General features: G+C 39.2%; 1 protein-coding gene across 1 annotated transcript in view; it reads right to left on the bottom strand.

Moving 5' to 3' along the window:
• The window catches only part of Hmcn1 (hemicentin 1), a 439,960-nt gene that overhangs the window by 9,228 nt on the left and 410,472 nt on the right, over window positions 1-20,260 (bottom strand). Inside the window, exons 98-104 of the mRNA XM_036202400.1 lie at window positions 15,656-15,718; window positions 14,390-14,509; window positions 13,803-13,937; window positions 10,814-10,927; window positions 9,796-9,921; window positions 7,731-7,859; window positions 3,857-4,207 (exon numbers count right to left, since the gene is read on the bottom strand). Of these exons, the coding sequence (XP_036058293.1) occupies window positions 3,857-4,207; window positions 7,731-7,859; window positions 9,796-9,921; window positions 10,814-10,927; window positions 13,803-13,937; window positions 14,390-14,509; window positions 15,656-15,718 (1,038 nt within the window). The remainder of the gene's footprint in view (window positions 1-3,856; window positions 4,208-7,730; window positions 7,860-9,795; window positions 9,922-10,813; window positions 10,928-13,802; window positions 13,938-14,389; window positions 14,510-15,655; window positions 15,719-20,260) is intronic.

Genomic DNA, 20,260 nt, shown 5'->3' with positions numbered 1-20,260 from the left:
AATCATGCCAAATGTAAGCAGAATCTGTGACAGAGCCATCACTACCAGTGGCTGACATAAGATACATTTCCTGCTGATTTTACATTCATCTCTTAGAAGTGCTTAGAGCTATTATACATCAAAGTCTGTTTTTAGTGAAATAAATATTAACTTTGTTACAATATGCACCACACTATGTTATAATGTTCGAACATTTCTTTATCATCTTATATGCACACATATGAGCTGAAGGCTCAACTTAGTTATTTTTCTGTGTTGCTAAATTGCATTAAAATGACAGGGGTGACAGATTTGTATAGGATCCTAAATCACCAAAGAACTAACCTTGTGCTAGAAAGGTAAAATTTGCCTGGAGGTTTCTTTTTATATTAAATGGAAAAAGAGCTATCCATTTAAAAAAATATTATTTTTTTAAACACTCATGTGCATGAGTGTTTTGCCTACATGTATGTTTGTGTATCATGGCTGTGTACTGTATTTGGAGGCCAGAAGAGGGTATTGGATCCCCTGAGACAGGAGTTACAAACTGTTGTGAGCTGACTTGTGGATGCTGGGAATCAAACCCAGCTCCTTTGGAAGGGCAGTCAGCACTCATAACCATCTCTCTAACTCCTGTTTTGTTTTGTTTTTTTTTTATGTAAACTTTAGATGTCAGTCTCTCTCTCTGCATCTTCTCCCTACAGCTTCTATACATAGCTCTCCTATATGCACGTATTTTCAGGTGGAAATGTTTCCATATTTGTGAGAAATACTTCTCAATCTCTTTATATAATAGCAAAGTGCTAGCGGCCAACACACATCTATAGATGTGCTAAGCTGGGCAGCCCCTTTAACGCCTCAAGATCTCAGTCAATTCTCCTGCCAGAAGGAAACATGGAGTGCACCTATTCTGCTTCACTGGGTTTGTTGGAAGATTCATGCACTGCAATAAATGGGAAAGGATTTTATAAATCACAAGGGAGGCGCCAGCTATCTTAAAGTGAAAAAACATCACACACACAGTAAAAATACAGTGGAAGTAGATGATAATCCAAATTCAACAATCGTTTTTGTATTCCAGTTGCGATTTGTTTGGATCATCTCTTTCATGGTCCCTGAGTGTTCACTAACCAATGGAACACTGAAGAATATGGCATGAAGTAGGAACAGGAATGCAGAAGTGTAGGAATAAAGAAAAGACAAAGGGAGGCCTGGAAGATGTCTCAGAGCAACTGGATCTGTTCTTGTTGTGTGCTTTGCACATGTTGAAAATATAATTGTAATGATTCAAAATCTGTTAATGATACATATTCAGCAAATATTCACTTCCCATGTTTATGCATCATTTTAGCTAACCAAAGTATTCATTTCATAGTTTGTGTGAGTTATTTTTATCTTTCCTCTTTAAATATTTGCTTTAATCTAAAACAACAGAATTTTAAACGTCTTTGAACTGCAAGTCGTTAACATGGAGCTTCACAACATATGAATTTTAAAATGGCCAAGTGTGACTTCTGCTTTCAGAACTGAAGCGAAGTTCATTATTTCTGTTAAGCCCTGGGATCAACTGTTTAAAAACTAAAATTTGCTCAAATCTCACAGGATTCCACAGTGTCAGTTTAATCCTTTTGTGACTTGTCTGTCCCAGAGGGTTAATTAAGGGCTGTCTTTGTTTGTTGTAAGTTGCTTTTGTTAGATGATTCCAGAGCTGTCTGCAACCCCATTGTGAATATCTTTATTAGCCCCAATAAAATGTTCACCATATTTTAGGAAAAATCCAAGCTTCCTCATTGTCTCCTCAATAAGTGGAAAGATCCATAGGTTATTGAGTTATAAAAGCTTACTTTAGATTTTACATGACTGATAGGTTCATTCTAAAACAGTCATGAACAATGTATGCCTATCAAAGGAAGATAATTTTGATGCACACAGTATTGGTGTAATACAAACATCAAGAAAGAAAAACTTCACTAGACTCTATATGGAAAGGAGGGAGTTGGGCTGATAGACTCTATATGATGGAGCTGTAGCTGCAGGCAATGATAGGAATAGGAATGAGAGTATTGGATTACTAGACTCCATACTGTGAAGCTAGAGCTGCAGGCAATGATGGAAAAGAGGGAGTTGGGTTATTAGACTATATGATGGAGCTGTATCTACCAGCAATGATGGAAAGGAGGGAGTTGGGCTGATAGACTCTATATGATGGAGCTGCAGCTATAGGCAATGATGGAAAGGAGAGAGTTGGGTTACTAGACTATATGATGGAGCTGAATCTACCAGCAATGATGGGAAGGAGGGAGTTGGGTTGTTAGTATGAGAAACTTTCTAAAACTACTCTTTACCTTCAGATGTTAGAGCACAGCAATTAGGCGGTACACAATGTGAGGGTGTGGTTTAGTTCACTTACAGCATGGGCAGGAGCAACAATTTTGAGGAAAGAGAATAAAAATAGAACAGAAAAAAAGAGTTTGTCCAAAATGAAGAAAAAGTGGGATGGTGGCTGGCTACAGAGTCCTACCAGTAAGAATAACTGTTCAAAAGATACTCTGAAAGATAATATGAAGAGTGAAACGTTTTGACTAGTGAAGCGTCAGATCAAAACCGTAGGCATGGAGAGCTGCCAATCACTCAGAATGATGTGAGATGCAGAGAATTAGCGGCTGTGGGGTATTTTTCCACATTGGACCAAATGTAGAGCATTGTTAATAAATGGATTAAAGTTTGAGCATATGCCATTGACTGTGTCCACAGTTCTGGAAAGCTCATCACAGAACAAAGTTCACATAACCATAAAAATAAATTTTAAGTACAACAGGATAACTAGAAAGAAAAACATTGAAAAAATATGAATGCAATAACGAAGTATGAAGCTCAAAAAAAAGAAATAATAATAATAAAAAACAAATCAGAAGGAGAAGAAATCCTTAAAACACTAAGAAAGTTTAAGCAGAAAGTGCATGCCACTAAGGACAAGCAATGTGTAGAACACATAAAGAGAGCTGTAAGGTTGAATGGTCTGGTCCAATGGTCTGAATTTTTACAGGGTTTCTCCCTTGTCTCCCTCTTTTCCTGTTTGCTTTTTTTTGTCACCTGACAAACCAGTAGGGCTAATTGCTATCTGCTAATTTTTGATGCCTAGCTCATTGACATACAAACTCTAGACACCTACCGAAAGCTGAGTTAAACATATGGCAATGGGAATATTTACAACTTAGCTGAAAATAAGGTCTCAGATTTTCCAGGGGGAAATTACAGTTAATTTTTATAAAATTGAGTTACTGGCTTGTGAGTTTAGATAAAGATACTAAGCACACATATTATGGAGCAATGCAAACAAATCTTGCTCTGGATCACATTTTCTTTCTATTCATAAACATACAAAATAATCTAATTGAGAAATTCCATGGCGGAACTAGGGCCAACAGCCAATAGGATGTTGGTTGTTATATAGAACAGTTGTCTGAGACACTAACACTCATTTCTAAGCCACCAATTTTGCATCAAACAATCCTATGATCTGATTACTTCATATTATGTGATAATATGTATATCTTCCTAAAAACTCACATTATGGACCACACTTATGTTTATATCTATGCAAGATTTAATTCAGTAATACTTTTTGAGAATAATCAGAAAGAGAAACTTAATATAATACAAAAGAGTATCAGAATGCACACATGCAAATACATCATTTATTTAGATAAAGTTTGTAGTCTCTTAGGTGCCAGAATTTATGTCTTAAAACTTTGAGTCAGTCCAGACTTGAGATCAGACATAGTTCAGTGCACCAAACACAGGTGCTATATACATGCTTGGACTCTAGACAGGAAGTGAGCTCACAGAAAGGAAATGCAATATGGCTGACATTTACCTACACATGTGTCATGGTTTGCCTCAGAGCCTTCAGGGCAACTTTTCCTAATAGTCCTTCTAGTCCTGGAGAAAGATGCTCTGCTGTTTCTATACTCTGAGTAGGAGCTGTAGAGCTGTGAGTGCTGTCTGTAATGCTGCGGAGGCTGATAGTCACTTCTCACAGGGGAGACCCGGGCATGGTTATAGCTACTGTATTGAGTGCCATAACTCGACAGCCTCTCCAATCCAGCGCAAGATTTCCCATCCCCTAACAAATGTTGTCCTGGTGGACAGACACACTTGAAGCTGCCAGGGGTGTTGGAGCACTGATGTGCACAAGGGTTAGGTGCTTGCTCACATTCATTAATGTCTGCTCGTGTGCCATGATCCATAAAAGAGAGAGAGAAAAAAGCATATATATACACACAAAACAATCAGTCTGTGAAACAAACTAAACACATTGTATTACTCCCAACAATGGTGCCAAAGCTTTAATCACCCAGTTATGAATACTTAAAAAGAATCTGTGCCTCTTCCTATGCACTGTTTCAGATATACACCTTTTATTTAAACACCCATACTCCAGCAGGTGGCCTGGAAAGATAGACACTAATTCTGGGCATCCATCTTCCCATTCTTTTACTGTTATAGCTGTAGACCCAATGAGATGTTTCATCCTTGTCCCCTTGCCTTCAAAGTAAAACCAAGCTTGGATGTGTATCACTTTGGGCTGTGCTGACACACGTCTTTATATGTGGCATGCAAGATTGCCATTTACATATTTCATCTTATTAATGGATTTAATTATGGAAATATTATAAAACTCCCACTCAGCTTTCTGAATTAAACTAGGCAGGGACATGTTACAATATTAAAAATGTTTCACCTTTCCTTTAAGAGTAAAGATACAAAAAGCATGGAACCCAAATTAGTGTAATTTATAAGAAAACAAAAATTATTTAAATGTTTCTGTGTATGTCCTAATAAAATGATATATGCATATATCAAAATTTTCTCTTTTTGAAAAGATTTTATTCTTAATTTTTTTCTCATGTGTATGTGTGTGTTTCTTCAGTGTGTTTGTGGGTGCCCTCAGAGTCCAGAAGGGAGTCTAGGCCCCCTAGAGCTGGAGTTGCAGGCATTTGCTAGCTGCTTGCTGTGGGTGCTGGTAACTGAACTTGGCTCCTCTGGAAGAGGGGTCAGTGCTCTTAACTGCTGAGCCACCTCTCCAGCCTTTCCTTTTTCTCTTTTGACTAATAGATTCCTCAGATGTATTTCTAGCTCTCCTGGTTGGTTGGCACTGTGGGAAACACTCACATGTTTAGATCTAGTGTTTATGAATCTATAAAGACCTGCATGCTCATTTATTTATTTTCTTATATGAGTGAGCTTTGTCTTTCCACACCGATCATGGCCTTCATAACTTATTCCCTACCCAGTGGCAGAAGGGCTCATTACCAAACAAAAATTGCCTCACACCACACCTCTTCTTGTCTTCCCATTACACAGTTTGGAGAAAATCTAAGCTCTTCGCTCTGGCCTCTGTCTTCTGCCCAGCTGTGCACCAATAAATAGCCCAGGCTCTGTGTCCATCTCTGAGCATGGCCGGTGTGTACCCATCTGTGGGGCTGTGGCCTGTTTTCTCTTTAGCACTTGTTTGAACCTTCACAAACTGGCTGCCCCTTCACCCCACTCCTTGGAGAGGTGCCGCTCACCCTGGCCTGCATCACCCTCCCCCTAGCCCCGTTTGATGTTCTTAGATTGTCAATCACCATCTGAAACTGTACTCATATTTATCCTGGAAGCACCTTTCTCCCCATGGAAGGTAAACCCCATGATGACAGACCTGCTCTACAGTGCATAGAGTTAATTTCCTACAATGGAGAACACCACTCAGAACAAATTATGTGCTCAATAAACTCTGCTCGCAATCAAGAAGCAGTGAGTATTGATGCCTTGTGTCAAGTCTGGTCACTAACAGTAGAAACAAAAAGTGTCCTATAGTGAACTGTGCCTTGAGGACAGAGAAACCTGAATTTAAAAGTGGAAGGAATGGTAATTCTGTTGGTCCTCAGAGGGCTGAAACCGTATGTGGAGTCTGCAGTCAGCTATGTTCACTAGTGCATCTGGTCTTCCTGCAGTTAAAACTCTCAGGTGCATGGATACTGGCAAAACTACAAGCTTGCAGCTTTTCTGTTTTGAATTATTAATTTTGATTTAATAGTTAAGCCAAGCTCATTTTCCTCCCAGATATCAAGGGAACAAAGACACAGAATCGTGTTTTACTAAGACAAAAGTTCATCATATCTGGGAGAATTTTATAATGTTTTTCTTTTTGCTTATGTGTCAACAAATAAAGTGTTTCTTGGCAACTCATTCTGCAAATTGAAAAAATACATGAAAATCAGGGATCAAAACAAAAATCCTTTAATCCATTACTACAGTGGCAGGAAAACATTAGAAAATGTTCACAACAAAAGTAATAATTTGTTTTAAAACTTATTCTGGAAAGAAACAATTAAAATGAACATTTAAAATTCTCCAGGGCAATGACCTTTCTTTATTCCTCAGTACAATGTTAGATATGCAACTACCAATCCAAGTCCTGAAGAAATAAACATTCTACTCCATAATCATTGTAATGGCTGTTCAAGAAATTCAGTGACAAGATCTAGACATTGCATGTTATAGAATGTAAGCTATAATATCTAAACAGAAGAATAAAATGATGTGTTACACATGTATCCTATTAGTATAATAGCTTATAAAATGGTGCTGGCATGAACGTTTGCTATGTGCAAAGTACTATACCAGGAGCACTGTAAAAACAGAACTAATTGCTGTAAATTGTTTAATAGCCAAACAAGACAACCAACTTTAAAAACAGATTATAAGACCCTAAAGCAAATATCAAAACCCCATTATTTAAAAGTCCATATAGTTTTCTTACTTCACTTAAATAGTCTGATGATGAATGGCTTACTAGTTCAGCTTCTTGATTACAGATACACAAATTTTAAAAAAGTACAAGGTTACTCTGTGTGAGCATGTGTACCCACATGTGAAAGACAGAGGGGCGGGGTATAAAGTGTCTATGTCTAACACTCTCTGCCGTATTGCCTGAAAACTTTTAGGCTCATGGTTTTGGCTAGGCTGGCTGGCCAATGAACTCCCAGTATTCACCTGTTTCTGTTCCCTAATATTGAGGTTATAGGCAAACAAGGCCATGTGCAGTTGGTTTTCTTTTCTTTCTTTTTTTTAATGTGGGTGCTGGGAATTCAAACTCAAAAAGCATTCCAGGCTTGCATGAGCAAGCACTCTGATCCACTGAAACATCTCCTCAGCCTGCGGTTATCTTTCTATAGATATCTCTCACCATCTGCCTCATTCTAGGCGATTGGAAGAACTGAATGAGATATTTTTAGTTCAGAGAATGGCATACAGTGAACATTAAATATTGTAGTCAATGTAATAACTACCAGTTCATTTAAATTGTGCTCCGGTTTTAGTATCTTATGCTTAAATTTTCATACTACATATAAATATATTTTGTACTGAATAAAATGTATCTCTGTAAACATTTATGTCATGTGCATAAAGAAGTAATAAGATAATCATAAGAATCAAGTTGCCATGGCTGTTATATTGGTAGTTCACTTTGGTATATGCATTACTTAGGAAACACTCAGGAAATAGCCATAATATTACTTGAAATGCCAATATAAATTGAATTCAATGAGAAGTCTCTGAGGTAGTAACCAGACTATGTTACAACTTACTAGCCTACTTATACATCTACTGGGTGTAGCAATAGAGCATGACCATACATGTCTGCTAAGGCCAGAAACCCGATCAGCAATTGAATTACTCTGGAAGGGTTTTTGTTAACTTACCAATACAAGGTCTTCCAACTCCTTGGGACCGATAACCCCTTGGGCATGTACACCGGTAGCTGCCTCTCATGTTCTCACATATTTGGTTATATCTGCACTGATGGGTCCCATCTTTGCATTCATCGATGTCTACAGACATGGAGGCAATAAAAAGCAATATTTCTTCAAACCTGATGTCATCATATTTAGAATTCACATTCTGCTGACTGTCAAAGGTTGTGTCTCTCACTGTATTATTGAGATTATATTAAATTCAGATTTAGGACTCAGGAGTCAGGAAACCTGGGTTCAACTCTCAGCATAGCCACTATTAACTGGTCCTCCCCATCCCCTTGCTTCCTACTGTGGAAAGAGTTTTGTTCTTTGTTTTTGGTTTGGCTTCTTCTCTGTACTTCAATTCCTTTGGCCATATTATCTGTCCCAAAGGTCACTGTGTAGGCAGATTTGGAGTCGCAGTGCTGCATGGCTCCCGATCCTCAGTTCCACAACTGCAGCTGCAGGCTGGACATCTCCACTTCCCTTTTGAACTGCACTGCAAAGCCAGCATGCCCATTTTTACCCTTACTCTCTTATTTATAGCAAGAGCATTTCTATGAAGTCAACCCTGGCTGCTCGTATCGGAGTCATTTTTAAGTTACTTTTGCAGCTGGGTAGTTTTGTAACCTTCCACTGAAGCCATAGATGTCTCCATTTACATTTTCACTGAGCCAGACTTCCGCTGTCCCTTCCTAGTCTGATAGTTCATGTCATTTCTAATTATCTTAGACCTAATTATAGAGCCACTATTCTTATAAACAAACACTATTGGATGCTACAGTATGCGATGCTCAGAACCGGCTGCTACTCCACTGAAGGGAAATAGTTAGCTACATGCATAGTGTTAGAGCTACAAAGTATTTGAAAGGTGATAGTCCAGTACTCACCCCTAGACATTCCTAGGTATACAAACCCTTCATGTACCTCAATTATCAACAAGTGGTCAGTATTCTACGTCTAGCTGTTTCTTCTGAATGCAGGGCTCCCTTTCCTACAGTTAGCACAAGTTGACAGTCCAGTCAAACTTAAATTTAAATGTGCTCACTCCCACCATGCTTTTGATAGTCTTACACATGGTCGATTGATTGCTGTTTTGGTCGCAGCTCAATTTTATTTGTATCTTTTATGGTGTTTTCATTTTATCTTATATCATAGAGTTCCCCCCCCCCAGTTTTGATAGGAGAGTAAGTTGAATTAACGCTCTATTTTTATTTATTATTACATTTACTTTGTGTGTGTGTGTGTGTGTGTGTGTGTGTGTGTGTGTGTGTGAGTGAAGGGCACTCATATGCCACCATGCATGTTGATGTCTGAGCGTCAGATCTCTCCTTCCACAGTGTGGGTCCCAGGGACTGAATTCAGGTGGTCTGGGTTGGCTATAGGGGTCTTTACCTGCTGATCTGTCTTACTCACCCATTTTGTTTTTATTAATTGCTGTAGTTTTTAGATCTACTAGTTCATGTAGGCTGGTATTGGCTAGGTAAACAAAGAATAAACTTAGAAGAAATATAACTTATTTTGTATTCTAAGTTGCAAATTGATGACATCTGGTGACTTTGTAAGCTGTTATGGAACAGACAACAAGGAATAAAGTTGAGGTAAATATAATTTATTTATTTTCTTCTCCTTGATTTAATATTTAAAGTAGTTCTAGAATAATTATACTTAAAAATAAAAGTCTATAAATAAACTTTTTCTTGACTTTTCTGTGAAGTTCTAAGCAGATATGCTAAATTTCAAGTTAGAAATGGCATGAGTTAATACTAATCTACATAGCTATTAAACTTTGTAAAAACATGTTTGATGGGCAGGAGCTCAAATGGTCCTAAGTCTGCATAATGGGCTCCCATCTCCTTGTACGCCATGATGTTGGGATTCTAGAGCTCAAGCATGCTAGGACTTAGAGGATCTGATGGAAAAGGATTTTCTTGTTAACTCAATTTCCATTATCACCTTATTCTGGAATAGATACTTCCTTAGCTTGTTGGTGTTAAAGAGTTCTCTGTCAGGGAAAGAGCATGGCACTCACCAATGCATGTCCCGTTTTCAGCCTTGGTCATTCCATTTGGACAGAGATCAATGCACTTAAAGCCACCTCGGGTGTTCTTACAGTGTTGGTCTAGTCTGCACACATTCTGTCTACATTCGTTCACATCTTGACAAAAGAACAAAGGTAATACAGATGAGGTAAATGACTGGTTCCACTTCTCTAGAGAAAATAATCCTTAGGATTTTAAGGTAATTACAAATCAATAGACATGTGTATAGCATAATTGCTGCATATGATAAAAGTGCTTAAGTCTGACAAGGTACATTAATTTATTTTACTTTAAATCAGAATAAGAAAGTATTACTTCACAGCCATAAGCCTCACTTATATATAATATAAACTTAATTTGTATACTTATATACATATACACATATAGATAAACTTAATGCGTATGCATATATTCATACACATATGAATGTATTATATATATTATATTGTAAGACCCTAGTGGTTTTGTCATTCAGGTATGAAGCAGGGAATCTATAAAATGTCACATGATTCTGCTTTTTGTACAGATTACAAGTATGGGCATGGCTTGGTATTTGAATAAGTCCTAGGATGCAGCATGTACACTTAGATAATTCAACACTGAAAAAGTGGAGAGACAGCTCAGTGGGTAAGAATGCTTGATACACAAACATAATGATTGGGGTTTGATTTCCAGAACCCACAGAAGAACCTGGGTGTGGCTGCATGCGAACCCATAACCTCAGTGCCGTAGGAAGATAGAGTTGGGAGAATGGCTGGGGCTTGTTGGCTGCTTGGTCTAGCTGAAAAACAGTGAACTTCAGTTTCAGTGAGAGATGCTGTCTCAAAGGAATAAGGTGGAGAGTGACAGGCCAGGTCATTGATGTCCTCCTCTGGACTCTACACATATACATACAAGCTCGCTCTCTCTCTCTCTCTCTCTCTCTCTCTCTCTCTCTCTCTCTCTCTCTCTCTCCCCCTCACAGAATTACATTGATATTATCACTTGGATTCAAAGTAAGCATCTTACCGATGCATTTTCTGCCTTTGAGTTGATAGCCAGCTTCACATCCACACTGGAAACTTCCTATGACGTTGAAGCAGCGCTGGTGACAGGGGCTGGATTCCTGACATTCGTTAATGTCTGTCAAATAAAAGCAAACTTTCGGTAGATGTTGTTAGGAAATTCATTTCAAGTGTTTAATCATCTACTGATCTTGATGATGCTCACAGTTAAGACCTCAGACCAACCTGATACGTGCAGACTTGTCATCTCTGCTACACAATTAACACAATCAGCTGCTGGAAAGGGCTTCTTCCTCTGATACTTCTAAACATAGATGTTTATTGATGGTTCAGAACTCTGTTGGTTAAATTCTGGCCCGCTTTAAGTATTTTAGTGTGTGGCCCCCACCCCTGTTTCTAGGAATTTTTAGCTCTGGAATTCTGTTGAAAGACTGGAATGAAGGTTGAAGAAGAGAAAACAAAGCAAACTGACAAGAAGCTGGAAGGTCCTTTGCAAGTGGCCTTATTTCCCTGCCATGACTGCTACTCTCCTGACGAACCTATCATGTTGTGTCTGATTTAGCAATCTCAGCAACTCTCCTCTGCTTCTCTGTCATCACTGCCAAACTCGTCCCAACATGACCTGGCTCACAGTTGTAAAGAGGAAGAGAATGTGAAGTCTGCACTCATCAACACTTGGTACCTCCCCTTCTCTCCTTTACTCAGTCTCAGAGGAAGAGAGAGAGAGAGAGAGAGAGAGAGAGAGAGAGAGAGAGAGAGAGAGAGAGAGATCCCCCTCTTGTAAGAGAAGTCTATCTGAGCTTTGCACAGGCACCTGCTCTTTTCTCATCAATACAATGTAGCCCATCAGTTGTTCACTCCTCTTGTGTAGGTTTGAAGTCCATCTTTCTCTAGACCCCTAGGCACAGTCAAGCCTCTTCCCTCTCCTAGGTCAAATATTCTTCAATCTCCTTTCTCCTCTCTGTCGTTCTAATACAAATCCTTCAAAAGAGCAATTGCCATATTTAGGCTCTTTGTTCTAAAAATTGAGACTGTCAGTATCCCTATTTACTGCCTCTACTTGAGATCTTCTAATTTAGCTCTTGAAAGGCATGTTCATGTACATAATCAAACACTTGAAGATTCTCGTCTTGGTGTATCTTCCCTCTTTCCTTGTCCTCTTTTGTGTGGGCCCTCATCTCTTTTCACATTGCTTGCCAGAAAAGGCAAATGCCATTAACAATCATAAATGAATAACATATTGCTTCTATGTGCATACCTATATATCTACTTTCTTTTTCTTTAATTATTCTTTGTTTTCTAATCACATTATTTTATACAAATTACACATGATTTTTTTATAGCTTAATTTTCTTGTTTCTGCACAGTGGCTGATGGTGTAGAGGAAACATCCCTTTCTCTTCCTACTATTTAGTTTGGGATCTACTCTTTTTTGACTCTGTGAAAAATCCTGACATCAGTGTTGTTAGTTATTGCCAAAATTTTGAATCAACCATGGTGTCATTTAGTAGGTGAAAAATAAAAAAGTGTGAATCTTTCATATGGTGGTATGTATATTACTTGGCCCTAAAAGAAATATACTGTGAAGCCATGCAAAGAGTCACAAAGGACCTTAATTACTAAGCAAAAGAAGAGAAGCCTGTCTCAAACGCTACACACAGAAGAATTCTGGCATATATTGTTACATACATTTGAGACAAGGAAACACTATGGAGACAGTGAGTAAATCAGGGATGGACACACGGGAATCAGAGGGTTTTTAGGATCATGAAACTATCATACCAGTATAAATCTGTGCAAAAACATAGTCTGTCCAACACTGAGAGTGAGTGAGCGCTAATGTGCAGGGTGGACTCTGAGTGGTGGTGTCTCAATGCAGCTCATCAAAATGAAACAAAGGCAGCACAAGGCAGCAGGAAGCTATAGTGGAGGGGGATTCGGATACGTGAAGAGGGTGTCAGGAAATAGGTGAAACTCTACTTTCCAGTAATTAAAAAAGATTTATTTTTATTTTAATTATGTCTATGAGTGTATGACTGCATGTGGGTACATGCATGTGAATGCATGTGGAGGCCAGAAACACCTGCTATCCCTGGGGCTGGAGCTGTGGGAGGTTGTGAGCAACTCCTACATTGGTGCTGGGAACCAAACTCAGATCTTCTGAAAGAGCAACAGATATTTTCAACAGCTGGACCAGCTCTCCATCCCTTTTACTAAATTTTGATTTTAACTTCATGCTGATTTAAAAACAAAATCTCTATTAAAATAATATAATAATGAACATCCTGGTCTACAGTGAGTATTCTACTGTGGAACAGATACTATTAGATTGTGTTGTAGGATCTGCTTTCTCAAATGGTAATAAGCAAATGGTATTCAAAACTACTGTGCTAAAAATATTATAAACAGCTATGAAATAACATATCTCCATAAGAACTTGTTAAGAAACTCCAGTTTTGGAACATCCAAACTGTGGCTATCCATATTTAAGTTCTTCTGAGAGAGCGGAGGCCCATTAGCTTTATAGGTCCCAATTATTTCCCTTTTATATGGCATCTGTCCCTTTAAAGATTCAGAAAGTCTCAACCTTGGGATCAGAAGGCTGGCTTGTGGATAAAGGGCTTGCCATGAGCATGAGGACTGGAGTTTGGATCTTCAGCCCTCACATGAAAGCCAGGTGTGGCAGTTTGCATGTAATTCCTGTTCTGAGAAGGTAGAGATACAGGATCTTCAGGGGTAGCTAGCTAGATATATCAACTAAATTAGTGAGCTCAAGTTTAGTGGAAGACATTGCATCAGTAAGCAAAGTGTTGAGCAATTGAGGAAGACACCCAAGGTTAACCACTGGGCTCTACAAACATGTGTACACATGTGCGCAGCCAACTGTTCACCCACACGTACGTAAGTACACATACACATATGTGTGCATAGCACATACACACACACACACACACACACACACACACACACACACACACACACACACATTGTACCTTGACAACTGAGCCCATCAGAAGTTCTTCGGAAGCCTGTTCCACAATGGACCACACAGCGATAAGATCCAATGGTGTTGTCACAGTCCTGACCAGCATGACAAGTATGTCCACCCAAAGCACACTCATCAATGTCTACAACAGAAGGGGCCATCACATTGAGGTGAGCTTAGAAACAACTAACTTGAGATTTGCTGTCAAGCAGAGACTAGAAGCCGTAAGATATTTGAAAATATCAAAGAATAAGAAAGCTTGAATTTTTTTGGTTGAGCCATTTAAAGTTACTAATTCACAGCAGCATTCTGTGATGTATCCATAGGCCAATCACTGGATTAGACTATTTATAAATTAGGCAACTTTTGACAAGTGAGTTGTTCTCTCTGAGATCTTCAGTGAGGTGTCCCAGGCATCCCTAATTTCTAGGTGTCCTTATGAAAGCAATGGTTGGCCAGTATTCTCTTTCTTACTTTCTCAACCCTATATAAGGACTTTTCTGTTTATTGCAAGGCTATGGGCAGAGGAAACTGATAGAAGACTAGCCTACCATGTTTTTCCTAGGGAAGATAATTTTGGTCATGGGAGACTACCTTGGCAGGTTCTTCCATCGGCAGCTATGGTGAGGCCTTTGGGGCAGGAGCAGTAATAGGCTCCAATGGCATTGTGGCAGGTATGCGAGCAGGGATTCCCGGCTGTGCATTCATCTTCATCTAAAAGAAGACACAAAAGGCCATCAGTGTGTAAAACTCCTGCTTCCTAGGAGGTGCTGAAGTTCATGAGAATAACCATGTCTAGATGCCTAGGAATTGGATCAATTATAACAGAGAACACTCTAAGTGACACAGAATGGAACTGCTATGGAGAGATTAACTTGAAGTCTCGAAGTTATTGCTGATAGTGAGTATGTTTAGATTTTATTCTAAAACAAAAATGGTAGCTAAAACACATTTATATTTACTTCGACCTAAAGGCTCCTTAGCAGTTACAACTTATTCTCCAAAGCCTTCTTCAGAGACAGATTTTTATAAACCTGTTCTAATTTGCACAGCAAATCTGGAGAACAGAGGTTAAGTGAACTCTCTCAGTCACTAAGGCTATTACTGCCAAAGCTGAGCTTGAATGCAGTCTAAACACTACCTCTTGCCAGTCCACTACATTCTGCAGGTCAGTGGAAGAGCAGCCGTGTGCATGGCAACATAAAATCCTCAGCCATTTGCTAAGCTGTGACTTCCTGTGAAGGACAAAGCTGGATTCCCAGTTACTTCCAGGCTCCCTATACTGTTCTGTCCCATGACTGAGCAGTTCTGTGGTTAGGTGAGTTCGTGTGGGTTTACCAATAGCTCACATCCATTGAGCCACTGGATGGAGATTAATGCTCTTTGTTCACTCTGTTCTGTCCTTGGTCACCATCTCTGATACACTAGACTGTGGCCAAATTGAAGGCATATGGGTGTTGTCATCCCACTTAACCTCAAATGCAGTCTGCCATTTAATACTAGGCAATTTTCAGCAGTTTAACTTCTCTACATCTCCATTTCTTAGTTATCAAGTAGAACATCTGTAGACAGCTGTGATGATTAAATACCTAGGAAAATGGCAGCAGCAGTCCATTAAAGGATAATTATTAGTTGAGCCAGTGAGATGGCTCAGCAGATAAAGGTGCTTGCTGTCAATCCTGATGACCTAAGTTTGATCCCTGGAATCAGAGTGGAGACAGACAGCCTCTTACAAATTTTCCTTTGGCTTTGTCAGGAGCCACATGCCCCCTTACACACGAAATAAATAAATGTAAAGGAAAGATAACCATTGCTGACACTATTGGGAAATGAAAATATTTTATTCACTCCTATACTTACCAGCACAAAAGGGTCCCACAGAGTCTAAAGTGAAGCCAGAGGGGCACTGGTTACTGCGATCTCCTACCAAAGTGGGGAAAGCACAATTAACTGGCCTGTTAGAACACTGGCACCCATTGCTATCCAGTACAGCCTTCCCTGGGAAGATACATTAAAGAAGAAATAAAGAAAACACAGTACTGGAAACATGCAAGGATGGAGAACTTCATGTTTTTCCACCAGGAGTTAAATGAACTAGTCCAGAGATTGTTGGCAAGCTGACACTGGAAAAAGTTTTTCAGTTTAAGTTATACACAGGAAGAGAAAGAAAACAAAATAAGTTATTCTGTAATAGCTAAAGAGAACACAAAGATAACTGTGTATGCCAGGCACAGCTACAGATGCATCCTGTTGTCTTAACCATTGGTACACTTCCACTGAAGGAGGAAGGATGCTGTGTGCAAACAACTGAAAATTCATTGCCTTAATGGAAAATTAACATTCTAGGCAGGAGTCCTCATTTTTTTTTGGGTGGGGGGAGTCTTCTCCATTTGCAATATTGAGAATTTTGAAATTGAAATTCTTGTGTGTGACTATTTTCCTGTTCTGAGCAGTTAGAGCAAGGGCAATGGGCAGGTTAAGTTAGAACAAATTTACAGTAGATATCAGGAAAAAGGTCATGGGAAGAATCTCTTTCCTGAGCGCATTCAAAGCACAAGTGAGGAAGTAGGAATACGGTGAATGGAGCAAAAGCATCTGGAACATGATCTACATGATGCCTCGCAGTGGTTCTCAGCCTTCCTAATGCTGTGACCCTTTTTTGTGGGAGAATCTTTTTGTATCCTATGGATATGTGTCACTCTGATTGGTTTAATAAGAAGCTGCATGACCAATAGCGAGGTAGGATTTTGGGGGCAGAGAGGACACTGGGAAGAAGAAGTGAGTCACAAGGAGACATAGAGGAAGCATGACATGTAGGAGATGAGGTAACAAGCCATGTGGCAGCATGTAAATGAATAGAAATGGGTTCATTTAAGCTATAAGAGATAGTTAGAAACAAGCCTAAGCTATCAGCCAAGCTTTCATAATTAATAATAAATTTCCACATGGCTATTTGGAAGCAGGCTGGTGGGACAGAGAAAGATCCACTTACAACTCTTTATACAGTTTCTCATGTTGTGGTGACCTCCAACCATAAAATTATTTCATTACTATTTTATAATTCTAATTTTGCTACTGTTACAAATCATAAATGTGACTATCTGTGTTTTCCAATGGTGGTAGGTGACCCCTGTGAAAGGGTCATTCACCCCAGAAGGGGTCCCAACCCACAGGTTGAGAACTACTGGCTTAAAGGTTACTACTATCTGCTTCATTTCATTCAAACCCCCCGGCATCCTTACTGTCCTGACACCTAGTTTTCAGATGAGGTGTCTAAGAGTAACAGTTTAGAAACTGCTTAGGAGAAAAAGCTAGTGTGGCAGTCTTAGGGAACAAATCCCCTTAACTTTAAACTGATGGATTGGTGACTACAACTTATGTTCAGTTATTAACCTATTCCTACATCCTTTCAACTTAACCAGTACGTGTGTAGGGTTCTATGCTGGGGATGTACTTGTGAAAAAAATCATGTCATAGAAACATAATTCATTAGTATCATATAGAAGCTTTGCATTCTTGGATATAATTGGGAGAAATACTTTTTCCTTAGGTAGCATTTGGAGAATGTTGTGGGAGGACATTCCTTATCTGTTATTATGATAAAGAAGATTATTAAAATTCAGTGCATAGAGCCGAGTGTGGTGGCCCGTGCCTGTAATCCTAGTACCTGAAAGGGTAAGGGAGAAAGAGGGTGTGTTTAAGGTCTGTTATAGACTATTATTTTAAGACATGTTACATTTGTTTATGCTCTGGAACATTTGATTAATGATGCAAAGTGTGTTGCATTCTTTCATGTTGCATTTGTTTAACTCTGCAAAGCTGTGTTACTGTGCCTGTCTGAAACACCTGATGGTCTAATAAAGAGCTAAATGGCCAATAGCAAGGCAGGAGAAAGGATAGGTGGGCTGGCAGGTAAAGAGACTAAACAGAAGGAGAAATCTGGGATGAGAAAGAAGAATGAAGAGAGATCAAGGAGCCAGAAAATAAGGGGCCAGCCACCCAGCCACACAGTCAGCCACCCAGCCACACAGCCACACAGCCACACAGTCAGCCACCCAGCCACCCAGCCACCCAGCCACCCAGCCACACAGTCAGCCACCCAGCCACACAGCCACACAGCCACACAGCCAGCCATGGGGCAAGAGTGAAAGTAAGATATACAGAAGTAAAAGAAAGGTAAGTTGGGCAGTGGTGGTGTACGCCTTTAATCCCAGAACTTGGGAGGCAGAGCCAGGCAGATCTCTGTGAGTTTGAGGCCAGACTGGTCTACAGAGCAAGATCCAGGACAGGCACCAAAACTATAAAACTAAACCTTGTCTTGAAAAGAAAAAAAAAAAAGAGAGAGAGAAAGGTAAAGGCTCAGGGGCAAAAGATAGATGGGATAATTTAAAGTTAAGAAAAGCTGGCAAGAAATAAGCTGAGCTAAGGCCCAGCATTTATAAGTAAGAATAAGCCCCTGTGTGTGATTTATTTGAGAGCTGGATGGCAGGCCCCCCAAAAGAGCAAAAACAACCAACATTTGGGTGTTCCAACATGGGCACATAGAGAGCTGAACAACAAACGTCAGTTCAGGCTATTACAGGGAGTTCCTAGTGAAAAAAGTTTTAAAAAGAAAAGCCCAGTGAGTGGGAAAGGCCCAGGGACAGGTTTCAACAATTCTACAATGTGTAGGAAAGTCCCGACCATTTGTTCCTTGCTCTGAAAGACTTTGATGTAAGAAGGAGGCTGTAATTATAGAAACTTTGAATGTATGTACTACATACTAAACATTTGAAGCCTTGAATGCATGTACAACAAATTAAACATTAGAAGCTTTGAATATATGTACTACATACTAAACACTTTCACATTTTTAAGAAATTCAACTATCATGTTGAATTTGTATCTTGTTCTCCTTCATTTTATTCAGAATGTAACAAAGAATTCTTTAAGTTACCTCAGGTCCCCCGCCCCCTGCCTTCCCCTAAAAAGCAAAGTAGGATTTTATAGGTCAGTTTAGGCATATGCCTAGTTTTCTTTATCTAAAGATTCTCACATTAAAACAAGATATCTTATTACAAATTATTTTCCTGTATTCATTCTTTTATTTCCATGTGTATGTGTAGTGTATGTGTGTTTACACACATGTATGTTTGGGTATACTTGTCAGTGCCTGAGTGTGTGGAATCCAGCTGTTGATGCTATGATGTCTTCCCTAACCTCTGCTTATCCACCTTGCTTTTTTGAGACGAAGTCTCTCTCTCTCACTGCACCCCAATCTTGCCATTTTTACTACATTAGTTGGCCTGGGAGCCTCCAGGATCCTTTGGTCTCTTCTGTGCTGGGGATACAGGCATGTGCCTCTCTGTGTTTGGCATTTAAGTGGGTTTTGACAATCCAAACTCAAGTCCTTTTGCTTGTATAGAAAACACTCTATCCACTGAGATGTCTTCCTAGCCCAATTTTTTATTGGATTTTAATATATGTGTATATGTGTGTGTGTGCATGCCTGTGTGCCACAGTGCTCACATGGAGGTCAGAGGACAACTTGGAGAAATTGGTTCTTCCCTTCCACATTTGGATCTTCAGGTCATCAAGCTCAGTGTTAAGTACCATGACCCACTGAGCCATCTCATTAGGCCCCCAGTCTTTACATTATAGTAAAAGTAGATTATTTTGAATTATAACTATGATTTTTATCTGAATGTGGAAGACAACATAAAGTGTTTGTTTATGGTTATAATAATGGATTATAATAGTAGAAAATTTGAAAGTCTAAAGTAAAATCCCCTATAACTTTATCAGTTGGAACAAACTATTCAGTTCATTGACACCTGGTGTTTCCATCTAGTCACTATTTTAATTAATCCATGCTTCAAATGTTAAGTATGAAAATATTGACTAATAATTGCCAAGCTTTATGAATAAAAAAATCATTTGGTGAGCTTATAAAAAATATAGATTCTGGTTGGGCGGTGGTGGCACACACCTTTAGTCCCAGCAATTGGGAGGCAGAGGCAGGAGGATCTCTGTGAGTTTGAGGCCAGCCTGGTCTACCAAGTGAGTTCCAGGACAGCTGTTATATAGAGAAACCCTGTCTCGAAAATCCAAATTATATATACATATACATATATACATATGTATATTCTGGATTGATGAAATGATTCATCAGGTAAAGGTACTTGCTGCCAAGCTTGAAGACCTGAACTGGTACCTGAGGCTGATGATACAAAGATGTTCACATGGCTTTAGGCTTTAGCCTAACATGTAGAAGTATACATGGTGGGAGGAGAGAACTGACTCCTGAAAGTTTTCCCTTGACCTCTACATGTGTGCTATGACATTCATGCTTGTACACACACACACACACACACAGTAGATGCTTTGATCTTCTATAATAATTATCAAGGGAAGACAAATAAGTTTGTTCTTAATAGTATGAGTATTTCCATAGCATCAGCCAGGTGTAGAAAATGCAGGCTTTAT

The sequence above is a fragment of the Onychomys torridus genome, chromosome 11 (assembly GCF_903995425.1).
Source record: "Onychomys torridus chromosome 11, mOncTor1.1, whole genome shotgun sequence".
Lineage (NCBI taxonomy): Eukaryota > Metazoa > Chordata > Mammalia > Rodentia > Cricetidae > Onychomys > Onychomys torridus.
The sequence above is the reverse complement of the archived record's forward strand: the minus strand, read 5'-3'. Positions and strand labels throughout refer to the sequence as shown.